Consider the following 13,829-nt stretch of genomic DNA (forward strand, 5'->3'; position numbering starts at 1 on the left):
ACTCATCTGGGGAGTCAAACTGACCACATAAACACAAGAACCAATGAAAACACTTCAAAGGAACACAAACATGCAAAACAGCAAGAAAGAGAAGCAAAAAGACTAAAAACAGATGCAAACTTAGCACAAACTGGTGCAAATCAACTGCAAAAAGAATCAGAGAGCATCGAACTGACCACAAACACACAAGAACAAATGAAAAAGAGGCTCCAAAAGGAACAGCAAGAAACAAAACAGCAGCAAAGATGCAAAAACAACAAGAGAAGGAAGCAAACAGGTGAAAAACTGATGCAAATTTAATACAAACTAATACAAATCGACTGCAAAAAAAGAATCGGAACCAGCAGATAGAGTCAGTAACAATCAATAACAAAAGAGGCTCAAAAAGGATCACAAATAGGTAAAATAGCTGCACAGGAGCAAAAACAGCAAGAAAAGGAAACAAACTGACTAAAAAGACATGCAAAGTTCACACAAACTGATGCAAATCAATTGCAAAAACAGTTTGAACCATCAGATAGAGTCAAACTGACCACGAATATGCAAGGACCAAAGAGGCTCAAAAAGGATCACAGAGTTAAAACAGCTGCAAAGATGCAAAAAAAGCAAGAAAGATGAGCAAACAGACTAAGCAGATATGTAAACTTAATACAAACTGATGCAAATTGACTGCAGAAAGAGTCTGAAAGATCAGATAGTCAAACTGACCAGAAATATGCAAGAACCAATATAAAAAAAAAAAATCGGCTCAAAAAAGAACAAACCATCTGCAAAGATGCAAAAACAGCGGGAAAAGGAAGCAAACAGACTAAAAAGAGATGCAAACTTAATACAAACTGATGCAAATCAACTGCATAAAGAGTCTGAACTATCAGATAGAGTCAAACTCACCCCAAATGTACATGAACCCATAACAAAAGAGGCTCAAAAAGGAACACAAAGAGGTAAAAAAGCTGCAAAAACAGCAAGAAAAGGAAGCAAACAGACTAAAGAGATGCAAAGTTCACACAAACTGATGCAAATCAACTGCAAAGAGACACAACGTGAAGGTACATACAGACCACTACATGATGCAAAATGACTGCAAGGAGATGCAAAGTAGACACCGACAGCTTTAAAATCTACCTCAAACATTTTTTTCTTGTTTTCTACAAAGGTTAAAATCACTGGAGATTTAAGGGGAAAAAAAGGCAGGAAGAAGCGAAAAATACAGGAGAATCTCTGGAAAAGAGTTGATTGTTATTATCTAAAAACACTAAAGCTGCGATGGGAAACTTTTACAAAGGAAACGAGATAAGAAACGTGATAAATACCTTGAAGAAGTGCAGCTGCAGAACTCTTCACTGTGTTGTCCCCATGAACGTTTACTCAGCTCTACAGACAGCTAAACACTCTCCTATCAAACTCCAAGGAACAGGCCATGTGTTCAGTTGGGTAGTTTAATCAGGATAAAGTGTGAAACTACAAACAAAACCAGAGATAAACAAAACATTGCATCAGTAAAACGCATATAAACAGACCACGTGTTCACAAAACACCAAAGTAGTATTTCTTAACTTAATGAATCAGCAAACAAACATCTCCTACAAACACACTGATTAAGAGCCATACACAATCCAAAGCATCACAAAGAACACGTGGCCTATAAATGAAATCAACCGATATCTTCAATGACCTGTTTGCTAATGACATTTCAAACTAATAATAATACACACATGTTGCTTTCATAATAAGAAACAAACAGAACTTACAGATGATGCTGTTTTCAAACTGTGAAGGTGTGGATGGTAACATGCAAAACAGGTGTAACTGCCACTGACTGGCTTTTAAAGGCAAGGAAGGAAATTAGAAGGAAGTGACCTCATGAGCATGACCTCACTTCCTCTTTTCATCAGGTAACAAAAATGAATGAATACACAAAACAACCACTAGGGCACAATAACAACAAAGAGAACAGATCTGACTCCATCACAGAGGGAGAAACACTGATAAATAATCAATAGTTTCCTGAAAATGCAGCGTTGAGTAAATCCTAAACTCACCGAGTCAAAAGGACGACTGCCAACTCTCTGGATGAAACAAGGAAGAGCATCCTGGGAGGGAGAACATATGATCAATAATTGATTAGATTTATTGATCTTCCAGGTGTGAAGCCACAAAAACTCCCAAACATGTTTTTGTCTTTTGTTTTCTTTTTCTTAGAGCACAGTTCTGCCTATAACTTCAGAAATAAATGAAAACTCTGCAGTTCATTAGTAATTAACGGTGATTCAGAATAATTCAAAATCAATAATTGTCATCTTTAAAACAGTTCTAATCTCTAATTTAAAAAAAATTATTTATTGTTATTTTCCAGAATTTATCTTTTCTGTTAAATGACATATACTTTTATGTAATTTGTTCTTTTACAACACTGGACCATAAAGTGACACTTTTTTTTCCTTTCTAGTCTGACTGTTAGATTTCCCTGTTTGGATCTTTTGGATCAAATATATACTATTGATTTACATTAATTTATTTATTTACATAGTGATGGCAAAACAAATCTAAAAAAATTAAAAACATTTTAAAAACAGGCAAAAATTGTCCATATTTTCCACATCAGTCAATTAGTAATTTGTTCTTTTATAATGTGTGGCTACAAAATACACAGTTTTACTGTATTTAAATCAGCAAAAACAAATACACAAATATGTATATTTGCCATTATTTAAATAAAATTATAAAAATGATCCATAATTCTACAGTTCTTCAAAATCCTTCTTCTGACATATAAAGCTCTTAACAACCAATCTCCATCATATCTTAAAGACCTGATAGTACCATATTATCCTAGCAGAACTCTTCGCTCTCAGACTGCAGGCTTACTTGTTGTTCCTAGAATCTCTAAAAGTAGAATGGGAGGCAGAGCCTTCAGTTATCAGGCGCCTCTCCTGTGGAACCAGCTCCCAGTTTGGGTTCGGGAGGCGGACACCCTCTCTATTTTTAAGACCAGGTTTAAAACCTTCCTTTTTGACAAAGCTTATAGTTAGGGCTGACTGGGGGACCCTGACGGGGTGAGCTGGTGTTTTCATTTGCAAAACTGACTTCCCCTGAAACTCCACAGTTAAAATTGACTCAAAATGTTCTTTTAAAATCTTCATATTAGTCCTCATCCATTCCATTGTATTTAGTGATACTTTTTCAGCCGTAGTGAGGTTTGGAGAAGGTTTTATGAATGATGTTAATTTTTTAACCTTCTTCCACATCCCCGCTGGAAATGGGTGTTCTTCAGTACCCTTTTCTAAAATCTCCAGGTGATGGACGGCTTGTAGCACTTTAAAATAGTTCTTAGACTTATTTGTTGTTCTGCCATCCTACTGGAGATTTTAATTATTCTATTTACAGTCAAAATGGAAATGAACACTTTTTTCCTGTGCTTTTATTGTCTGTAATTTAACAAAACATCTCTAAAAACACAGTAAATCTGAGTTACACTGTGGTAAAAGTCTGGAATCAGCTATAAAAAACAACAACCAACTGGTGTATTCTTGTTTCAACAGTAGAACTGAACAAATGCTGTTGGCTAATTAGGTCATTAATTGATGCAGTCAGTCGGTGCTTTTGTTTCTGCTGTGTATAAAGCAGAATAAGATGCAAAGTAAATTTGTGTTTCTGAGTCCTGCAGCTGGTTTTCTGTCAAACCGTCCAGATTTAATGAGAATTATCCAACTCTGACCCTCCTGCAGCAACAATTTCATCCTGTCCTCGTTGTGTCGGTGAATCTCTGGCCCTCTTCCTCGTCTCCATCTCTTCTTCTCTCACTTCCCTCCTATTTTTTTCTACAAGCTGGTAATGAGAACACAGCGTGAGGAAAAGATTGCTCGGTTTATCTGCCTTAACCTCATCCAAAACTTTCTTTTTGGGGGATATTTCTTCATTAGATTTACGAAGGTGACCGCAGACGATTTACAAAAATATTGGAAAACAACAACAAAAAAAAATATTGGAATTTTTGAACTGAGAAAACCAAATTATAGGTTTTTCAAACTGGAGGAAAAGGTCCCCAGCTGACTTTACTTTCAGGAAACAATACAGAGATAGAATTGTGGGTAATAAATTGGAGGACAGAGGACACGAATACGAGTTGAAATGGAAAGAGAAGCTGTCAGACTGCAGACTGGAGAGGTGGAAGAAAAAAACTACACTTTCCTGCTTCACCGTGACACTCAGACGAATGAAAAAATAGAGTTTTAGTCCCAGACTTAATGGGAAATTTGACACATTTAGTAGCGAATAGATAGTGTTGGACCTGAGCTACAGCAGAATCAGAATCAACTTTATAGGAATTTGACTCTGGTGAATCCTATCTCTAACTGTACAGTAATCACACAAAAAAACAACTAAGTACCAAAAATATAGTAAAAGTTGATCAGAGAAGAAAAATAATTAAAGCTGCAAGCAGCGTTGATCAGGTCCTTGCATTCCTGCTGGTCAGCAAATCCAAGAATGTCCACCAGGTGGTGCTGCAACTGAGCGTGTATTCCAGCTTGTGGCCTTTTTGATAATGAACTATCAAAACGGTCCACCAGGTGGTGCTATCACTGAGGTTACATATCAGCTTATGAGTGTGATGAGGACCAGACTCTGATCACACATGTAAAGTTTCAGGCAGATTAGAGTATCTACAGGCTAGCTAGACAGCACTTCCTGTTTCATGGCAACCCATCCACCAGGTGGTGCTATCACTGTGACTGTATCTTGGTCTATGGAATTCATCAGGGTTGGACTCTGATCATACATGTAAAGTTTGAGGCAGATTGGAGCATATAGAGGGTAGTTACACAGCACTTCTTGTTTCATGGCTAACGTCGAAATTCCGCCAGCCGCAATTTCCACGCCCTCAAACTTTTGTGGAGCATCTTGATAACTTGTGATCACCCATGCCTGGTGTACATCGGCTCAAATTCGCCTAAAATATGACGCATAATTCAAAATGACCAACTTCCTGTTGGGTTTTGGGCATCTAAGTCATTTACATTTTTGTGTGCAAATTTTCACGCATTGTCAGATATTTTAAGGGCTTGCAAACTGCGATTCAACAGACGGCAGAAAAAAGAATAATAATTAAAGCTGCAAGCAGCGTTGGTCGGGTCTCGCATCCTTGCTGGGCAGCAAATTCAAGCATCTCCCCCAGGTGGCGCTATAACTATGAAAGCATTTTGGACTATGGATGTGATGAGGGCTGGATTCTGATCACACATGTAAAGATTCAGGCAGATTAGAGCACGTACAGGACAGTTAGACAGCACTTTGTGTTTCATGGTAAGCTATCAAAAATGTCCACCAGGTGACGCTGTGACTGTGACTGTGTGTCGGATTATGGATGTCATCAGGGCTGGAGTCTGATCAAACATGTCAAGTCTGAGGCAGATTGGAGCATGTACAGGCTAGTTAGACAGCACTTCCTGTTTCATGGTGAAACATCGAAATTCCGCTGGTTGCTATTTCCACACCCTCAGACTTCTGTGGAGCATTTGGATAGCTTTTGATCACCCATGCCTGGTGTACATCCTGGCCAAATTTCAGCTCTCTCGGGGTTTCCTCATTTTAGTGACTTTTGCAAATGTGCACTGTAAATTTCCCCGCTGCGGGATCAATAAAGGTTTAATCTATCTATCTATCTATCTATCTATCTATCTATCTATCTATCTATCTATCTATCTATCTATCTATCTATCTATCTATCTATCTATCTAAAATTTGACCTAAAATCACCCTAAATAGCCGACTTCCTGTTGTGTTTTAGCTACGGTTGTCAGTTACATTTCTTTGCTTCTTGATTAGTCACATAACTGTTAAATAAAAACAAATGTCCTGGTTTTTGTTGGGCTTTTTTTGTTCATTTGAATTAAATTAACTTAAATTTAAGTTAATTTAATTTTTTAAATAATTTTTAAATTAATTTAAATTTGGTAATTTATAAAAAAAATTAATCTAGAATTTTATTATAGATGAGCCAATAAAACACGCACAAAAAACTCCATAGATAAATCATAACTTCAAAGAAAATGTTTGTTTTATTATTTATAAAGACACTATTAAAATGCAGAAAAGATCTTGTTTCATTTGTTTGCATGTTTGATTTTTTTTACATACTGCAGTGTATCACAAAAAATGTCACTCATGGCTTGAAGAAAATCTGGTAAAAACTGTTTTTTTTTTTTAATTTTATTTTTTAATGAGACATGACATCACATGATTTAGAGGAAATGTCACAATTTGAAGCTTAATTTTGATTATTTTTCCTGAAAGAAATGCATATCTCATGATTAGTTCAAGGACCTTTAGACAGTTAAAAATTGGTGATTTTTTTCAGTTTTTACATTTTCTTTCTCTGATAAATAATAGAATTTTAGTGATTTTTTTAAATGGCATGCCTTTTGAAGTACAGAGAGGTAATGTTGTAGACAGCCTTGATTGTCTTCTTGAAATATTTTTTACAGAAATCTTTTTTTCTTTAACCTTTATGTAACCAGAAAAGTATTGAGTTTAGGAATCTGCTTTTGTGAGGCTGTCCTGGACAAGACAGGCAGCAAGAAATATTATAAAACCTTTACTAAACAGAAGATCTAAATTATTCAATCCGAGCAGTTTAGATTGTTGGATGAAATTAATTTTGCTGCGTTACTCACTAATCACTGCTTTTATACATTCACAGTGAGACTTCTACCGATTAACTGTCAACATGTTTTAATACAAAGATGTTAATGATGGTGCTTCTAAAGTCTGTCTCTAATCTGTGTGTACAGTTTTAGCTAAATGAATCCTTCTTTCACAGCAGCAGAAAATCAACCAGCAAACACTATTACTGACATTAATCACACAGATTGTTCTCGGCTTGTAATCTTCCTCTCGTCTCTCTGCAGGGATCTCGATGCCAATTCCCGTTCTGGGACTCCGAGATCACTCCAAGGTCTTCAAAGATGGCAGCTGCCTGCTGACGGACAACAACTTTGTGCTGGTCGGCTCCTTCGTGGCCTTCTTCGTCCCCCTCACCATCATGGTGGTCACCTACTTCCTGACCATCAACGCCCTGCAGAACGAAGCCACCCTCTGCTTGGACCAGCTGGTGCCGCGGCCCAAATGGAGTACCACGTTCACGCTGAGCTTCCTGCCGCAGACGTCACTGTCCTCCGAGAAGCTCTACAGACGCTCGATAAGCCGCGAGGCCGGAGGCCGGGGGAGCAGCGGCGGACTGGGCGGCGCCCGAGGCAGCGTCTCCGGGTCGCTGTTCGGGCGCCGCAACATGCAGTCAATCAGCAACGAGCAGAAGGCGTCCAAGGTGCTCGGGGTGGTGTTTTTCCTCTTCGTGGTCATGTGGTGCCCGTTCTTCATCACCAACGTGCTGGTGGTGGTGTGCGACCCGGCGATGTGCGACGCCGGAGTAATGGGAGGCCTGCTGAACGTTTTCGTCTGGGTCGGGTACCTGTCCTCCGCCGTCAACCCGCTGGTCTACACGCTGTTCAACAAAACGTACCGAGCCGCCTTCCTACGCTACGTTCGCTGCCAGTACCAGCCGGAGAAGAAGCCCCTGCAGCTCATACTGGTGAACACCATCCCCCCGCTGGCCTACAACTCCACCCAGCTGCCCCTCGGAGACGTCGGGAAGCTACGAAACGGAGTGGCACACTCTGGCGGCGAGGAAAAGGATTTCTCTTTACCCGGGCAGGAAACAGAGAAGTGTGGGCCGGACAAAAGCCCCAGAGACAAAGACGAGAGCTGCGTGTGAAGATCCAGCATTTCATCTCCGAAGGGTTTGAGATTCAGAGTCAAAGTGCCAAAGACAAAGTGCCTCCCAGTCAGGAGTGTGGAAACGCTGAGGTCAGAAGAGCAAAACAAGCCTCTGCATTCTCAGCATTTCCAACTCGAGTTGAAGTTCTGGTCCTCAGATTCATCCAAAAGGGTGGATCAGCTGAGTCGAGTTGATTGTTTGACCTCAAAATGATGTAAATGGATGCTTCTGACTGCTCTTTCAAAGCCTCCTGTACACTGCCACAAAATGGATTTAATCTCAGAACATATCAGTTGAATTTTCATCGAGTCAAACTGGACAAACTAAAAGAACCGACTTGTCCTTGGAAATTAAAAAACAAAAACTAGCATACCTTCTCTATTTTGTAACACGTCTTTGGACACAAAAAATAAATATCACAGATTCTTTACATAATTAGATTTTCCACGGATGATCAGCTGCTGTGACCTCCGAAAACCCTTCGTTCTGTCGGCTCCTCGGCGGCACTGAGAAGGCTTCTACCTCCCATCACACCTTTGGGTGGATCAGCGGGGATTAGACTGGATTTCCTGCGACTTTATCAGATGATAGTGTCGGGATGAGCCCTGGCACACCGGGACTCCAGACACTTGCAGAGGTCAGATAAAGCTGCCAAAAAATAAAAAAGGGAAGAAAAACCTCCTGCTGAATTTTTCTGTGGAGAATAACACGAGGGGGAATTTGAGATGCACACGAGGCAGCGACGTTACAGAGACACCGTAAATCAATCTATATTTGTATTTTGTGCAGATATCTGTGAATAAATGTATATGACTGTTGGGGTTAAACAGATTTTATTTCCAACACGTGATGCAGAATGAAGATGAGATTACACAGGCAAGTACTGAGGAGGATTTAAGTGTAAAAGTCACTTTTTTAATTGTGTTCTAGCCAAACTATCAGTGCACATTGGCACCTGCTTTCCACAGGAATTTTCCAGAAACATACAGCTGTTTCTGCAGGTTTTTACACATTGTAAGAGAAGGTCTGGTGGTCGACTGTGTGAATATTAGTTTAAAATCCTACACTGGAGCTGCTGTGTGAGACTGAAGAGAAAATGAAGATCAGTGCACAAAGGTGGACTTGAATCATGGATGTATTATCAACACAGGCGTAGATGTCAGAGGAAATCAAGGGACACCCTTGCTATTTTTGGAACATGAAAAAAAGCTAATTTTGTGTTTTTCTTTATCTAAATTAAGATATTTATGCAGAGAAGAAAGAGAATGGTGCAAAAATTGCACCAGAATGCAGGAAATGAAGTGTTTGATGCTCAAAATTTTAACCCAGATCGTCATGATTATCAAGGTGCATTCACAACAGGGCTGCAGACTCGAATTAGTAAGAGGCTGATTGGCATTAAACATCACAGAAGACTTACTCATGGTGCCCCTTTACAGTTTAACTAGATTAACAAAGCTCCCTGATGTGTTTCCCTTCATCTAAATCAAGATACTGATTCCAAAAAGGCAGAAAATGGTGCAAAACTGTATCTAAAATCAGTTGAACTTGCACATGGGTTGGTTAGTTAGTGATATCTGCACATTCAGTTCATCAGCTGCAGTGATTATTGTTTTTACCCCATGGAACTTTTTCTATAACAGACGCAAATTATAATTATGAGTATTTCTCACCCAGTGTGCTTTGTTGAGTGTATTTGCAGTTATCTGTTTTTACAGACATCTCTTTATGATAGAGTTTTATCTGATGCCATCAGTGCTTTAATGGCTGTTATCATCAGAATCATTCACATACCTATGGGCCAGGGGGGACCTCTTCCATCTTCTAGTACACTCAGAAGACTCATTGTAATCACATAATGCTCTTTGTTACATTTTCCATTATCTAAGTTATATATAGTCCCTAATGGTCCATATATGTGAGAATAATGATCATGGGCTAATAATAACTAAATCTTGTGTTTGCAGCCAAAATGCAAACTTATTTTTGTCACAGTGCCATGTTTAACCACTGGGACAAGTTATTGTTAATTCACTCATGGCTTGAATAATGACCACCCATTTAACCCCGTTCTGCAGCAGGTAATGCACAACTTGTTTCAAACCACACCCTGCACAGAAGAGTTAACAGGAACTCTGAAAACAAAAGGCAACTAAAAGCAAGACAGATGTGCAAATGCATTTGAGTAGAATGTAAAGGATAAAAATATCTTATTAGGGCAAAAATGTACAACAAAGCTATGAATTTATGTTCCCTGCAAATGTTGATTTGGCTTTGATAAATGGAATGTAAAGGGAGTTCAGAATCTTTCTTTAGAGCCACAATGGTTCAATCTTCTACTACAAATCCTATAAAGAGTGGAATTTTGAAGACCTGGCTGTTTTATTTTGCACGTGATGAAAGAATCTACAGATAGACCTCAGGGGATATTAAGAGTTAAAGAATGATATGATGCTTGTTGCACTAAATGTCATACAGAGCAACAGTCAAAAAAAAAGAAAAAAAGGTTTTCAGCCAAAGTGTGAAGCAGGCCAGTTATTTATTGTCACTGCAGCTGGTATTTACGACATCAGATGACCTCAGAACAAGAATTCATTCAGCCGAGCAGCACTGAAGAAACACAAATAAAAGCCCAGCAGGTGACATTTCGCAACGTGGACTTTTCCTCCACCTGCCGACTCAAAACCTATGTTCACATAGAAACAGAAAAGTCAGATTTTTCAGCTTTCCCACACATTTCTGCCCAAATGAAGTTCTAGACCAACTTTCAGGAGATAAAACTGTAAGATTGGCTGTAATTTAGATTTTTAGGATTCTGTTTTGGTCAAAAAGTGAACAGCCAAGTGGCTAATAAATCCAGCAAAGAAACAGAGACAACAGGCAGTGGTTTATTGAGAAAATTCTGTTTATTTTACAATCTGACTCAAAAATTTAATATTTATTGGGTTTTACTCCTCTCCATTCTGAAAAGTGTTTTTATGATAACTCATTAAGTTAAATACTACAATCTGGAGATGAAATTCACAACAGAAGAAATGCTCACTTTAGTCAAATTTTAAAAAACACATAGAGAATGGTGGATAGAGCAACCACAAGTATCGAAGCCTACACTGTTGAGAGGCAGATAGCTGCAAATATCAGAAGAGTCTTTCATTTTATCATACAAGCACCAAAAGTAGCTATTTCTGATATGCAGTCATATATATTTTCACACAGCGTGATCTTATGGGGTGATTTCTTTGGTTTTAATTTCAAAATATATCAGGTTTCGCATCTAAAATCCAATTTTCACACGATAACTTACACGAACATTCAAAAATTTGGGGTTTTCTGGGCAATTCCATGTTTTCCATGAAAACTCACACTTTTATTCATGTGCTAACAGAACTGCACAAGGGTTTTCTAATCATCAATCAGCCTTTCAACACCATTAGCTAACACAATGTAGCATTAGAACACAGGAGTGATGGTTGCTGGAAATGTTCCTCTGTACCTCTATGGAGATATTCCATTAAAAATCAGCTGTATCCAGCTACAATAGTCATTTACCACATTAACAATGTCTAGACTGGATATCTGATTTATTTAATATCATTTTCATTGAAAAAAACTGCTTTTCTTTCAAAAATAAGGACATTTCTAAGTGACCCCAAACTTTTGAATGGTAGTGTTTGTCTTGATTGCATGTTTGGACAACTTGGAATGGAATGTAGCATTTTTCAATCAGAAACTATATCTCTATTAGTTCAAAGTCATTTTAATTTAAAGTGTTTTTATACTCCCGACAGCTTGAAATACCTCTTGGTAATTTCATTTGCTAGTAATTTAAAGATATTTGTGGTTTCTATTACGGCTTATAATTCATTTTACTTTGTTTACAAGGTTCGTAGATGTTATTGAATTACGTTCTGTTGCCAAAAACTAATTCTAAAGTGTATGAAACAAGTTTAATTTCCTAACAAAACAGATAACACAATTAAATGACATTCTAAAAACATCCAAAAACATGTCACCATTTTGGAAAATTACACCATTTATTGGTAGGGAATGCCAAATTTCATGCTTGTTTGACAATCTGAATGATTTGTTCAGTTATCTGCCCTCCAAAACAGCCTTCGTTGCTCAGTGGAACAACGTGCCAGTTCAGTCTGAATGGATTTCAGTTCGGTTTGAGGCAGATTCTCTACTTTGGGTTGTGATACAATATTTCTATGAGTAGTGATGTTTGATGCCGTTATAATCCTACTGCCCCAAAACTACCATGTATAGATTAACTATTAAACCCAGGATGTAAAAAATGCATTTTCCTTTACTGCTAAAGGTTTCTGAATCAGCCTCCTTTGTATGTGTTTAAGTGTGAGAAGGATTCTGTGGTTCGACCGTCTGGTTTGGGTTGTTTATGGATGGGATGCTGTAGCTGCTCTCTGTGTAGTTCTGTTGCCGTTGCAGTGATGTGAAGACCATCGACGACTTTCTGCTGACGTAACTCTGGATCTACAGTGTAACTCTGGTTTGGAGGTGTGTGTTTTTTTTTCTAAAAAAACTAGTGTCTATTTTGGAATTTTGATGTTTTGATGGTGACAGTCACGTTTCTTTTGTATGTCAACTGTATGGAACAGTTTGTTTTCAAATCAAAGTAAAGAGAAAACCGCAGATGCAGTTTGAGAGTTTTATTTTGTTGGAGATGAATAAATGAGAGTTTATCCATCACCTGAACGTGCTGCTGCCCTCTCTGCGATAAAAGAAAAACAAGATTAAGATGAAGTTAATAAATATTACTGACATTTACTAAATGTAATGCGACCCAGGAGCAGGAGTCTTGAGGCCTGATGGAGTTCTGAACCTTTGCTGTTTCTTCTTCTTTTAGTTTTTCTTCTAGTTCTTGTTCTTTTTGTAGTTCTTCCTCTAGTTCTTCCTCTAGTTCATCTTCTTCTTCCTCTACTTCTTCTTTTTCCTCCTCTTAATTCCTCTTCTAGGTATTCTTCTTCTTCCTCCTCTATTTATTTGTCAAGTTTTTCTTTCCTTCTTCTAGTTCTTCTTCTTCTAGTTCTTCTTCTTGTTGTTCTTTTTGTCTATTTCTTCTTTCTCTAGTTCCTCCATTCCTTGTTCTTCTTCTAGTTCTCCTTCTTCTTCTTCTTCTAGTTTTTCTTCTAGTTTATCTTCTTCTAGTTCATCTTCTTGTAGTTAGTCTTTTAGGGCTTCTTCTTCTCCAAGTTTTTTTCTTCTTCTAGTTATAGTTCTTATCATTTTTGTTCTAGTAGTCCTTCTTCCTCTAATTCTTTTTCTAGTTCTTCTTCCTCTAGTTCTTCTTCTAGTTCTTCTTCTTCTTCTCCTCCTAGTTCTTCTTCTCCTTCTCTTCCTCCTTCTGCTCGTCCTCCTCTTTGTCTGTTTTCTTCTCCTCTCTTTGCATATTTTCTTGTCTGGAATTAACCGTTGCAACACCAATCCTCCAACACTGACGAAGCATCAGGTACCTTCATTTACATTTACATTCTCTAAATAAACTGGGTCACTGAGAGAAACCAGACTGAGGAAGGAAAACTGTGTTTACATGTAAAACTCCTGTTTATCCGGTCGGAACCTCCCTGCCTTACACTTCTGAACTAAAACTGGCATATTTATAGTGCATTAATAATGTATGCTGCTTCAGCCTGAAGAGGTTTCATTTTCTTTCATCTCTTTTTTCGTTTATTTTTATATCTTGGATGGAGTGTTTTGACCGACGGCTCAGTGAGAGAACAGTCGGCGAAATATGAAGAATTTCTATTTTAAATTTTAGCTGCGCAACAAGAACTTACAAGCTTGAACAATGCAACTTTTTAAACGTCTTTTTAAACTGATACACTAAGATGTTACCAACCAACATTTTATATTTTTTATGCAGATTAATAGGTCTCTTTGCAGAAAAATATTTAAGGGTAGAGAACAACAGCTAATTCTGAACATCTTAATCCAGGAAAACCAATTAAAGATTCATATCATCACAAATAGAACTTTTAGAACAATTTCAACTCAAGCATTTCTGATTTGCCTGAAATATATTTACAGCATAAAA

At 38.0% G+C, this 13,829-nt stretch overlaps 1 protein-coding gene and 1 long non-coding RNA gene across 2 annotated transcripts in view; one reads left to right on the forward strand and one right to left on the reverse strand.

Annotated features, from left to right (window-relative positions):
* Positions 1–7,912, forward strand: part of htr2aa (5-hydroxytryptamine (serotonin) receptor 2A, genome duplicate a) — an 88,596-nt gene extending 80,684 nt beyond the window's left edge. The window contains exon 3 of the mRNA XM_055015540.1: positions 6,909–7,912. Within this exon, the coding sequence (XP_054871515.1) occupies positions 6,909–7,771 (863 nt within the window). The 3' untranslated portion in view covers positions 7,772–7,912. The remainder of the gene's footprint in view (positions 1–6,908) is intronic.
* Positions 1,319–13,829, reverse strand: part of LOC129350079 (uncharacterized) — a 36,936-nt gene continuing 24,425 nt past the window's right edge. The window contains exons 2-3 of the long non-coding RNA XR_008603302.1: positions 2,043–2,093; positions 1,319–1,461 (exon numbers count right to left, since the gene is read on the reverse strand). This is a non-coding gene — a long non-coding RNA (uncharacterized LOC129350079). The remainder of the gene's footprint in view (positions 1,462–2,042; positions 2,094–13,829) is intronic.

This window comes from Amphiprion ocellaris, chromosome 11 (genome assembly GCF_022539595.1).
Source record: "Amphiprion ocellaris isolate individual 3 ecotype Okinawa chromosome 11, ASM2253959v1, whole genome shotgun sequence".
In the NCBI taxonomy this organism is placed as follows: Eukaryota; Metazoa; Chordata; class Actinopteri; family Pomacentridae; genus Amphiprion; species Amphiprion ocellaris.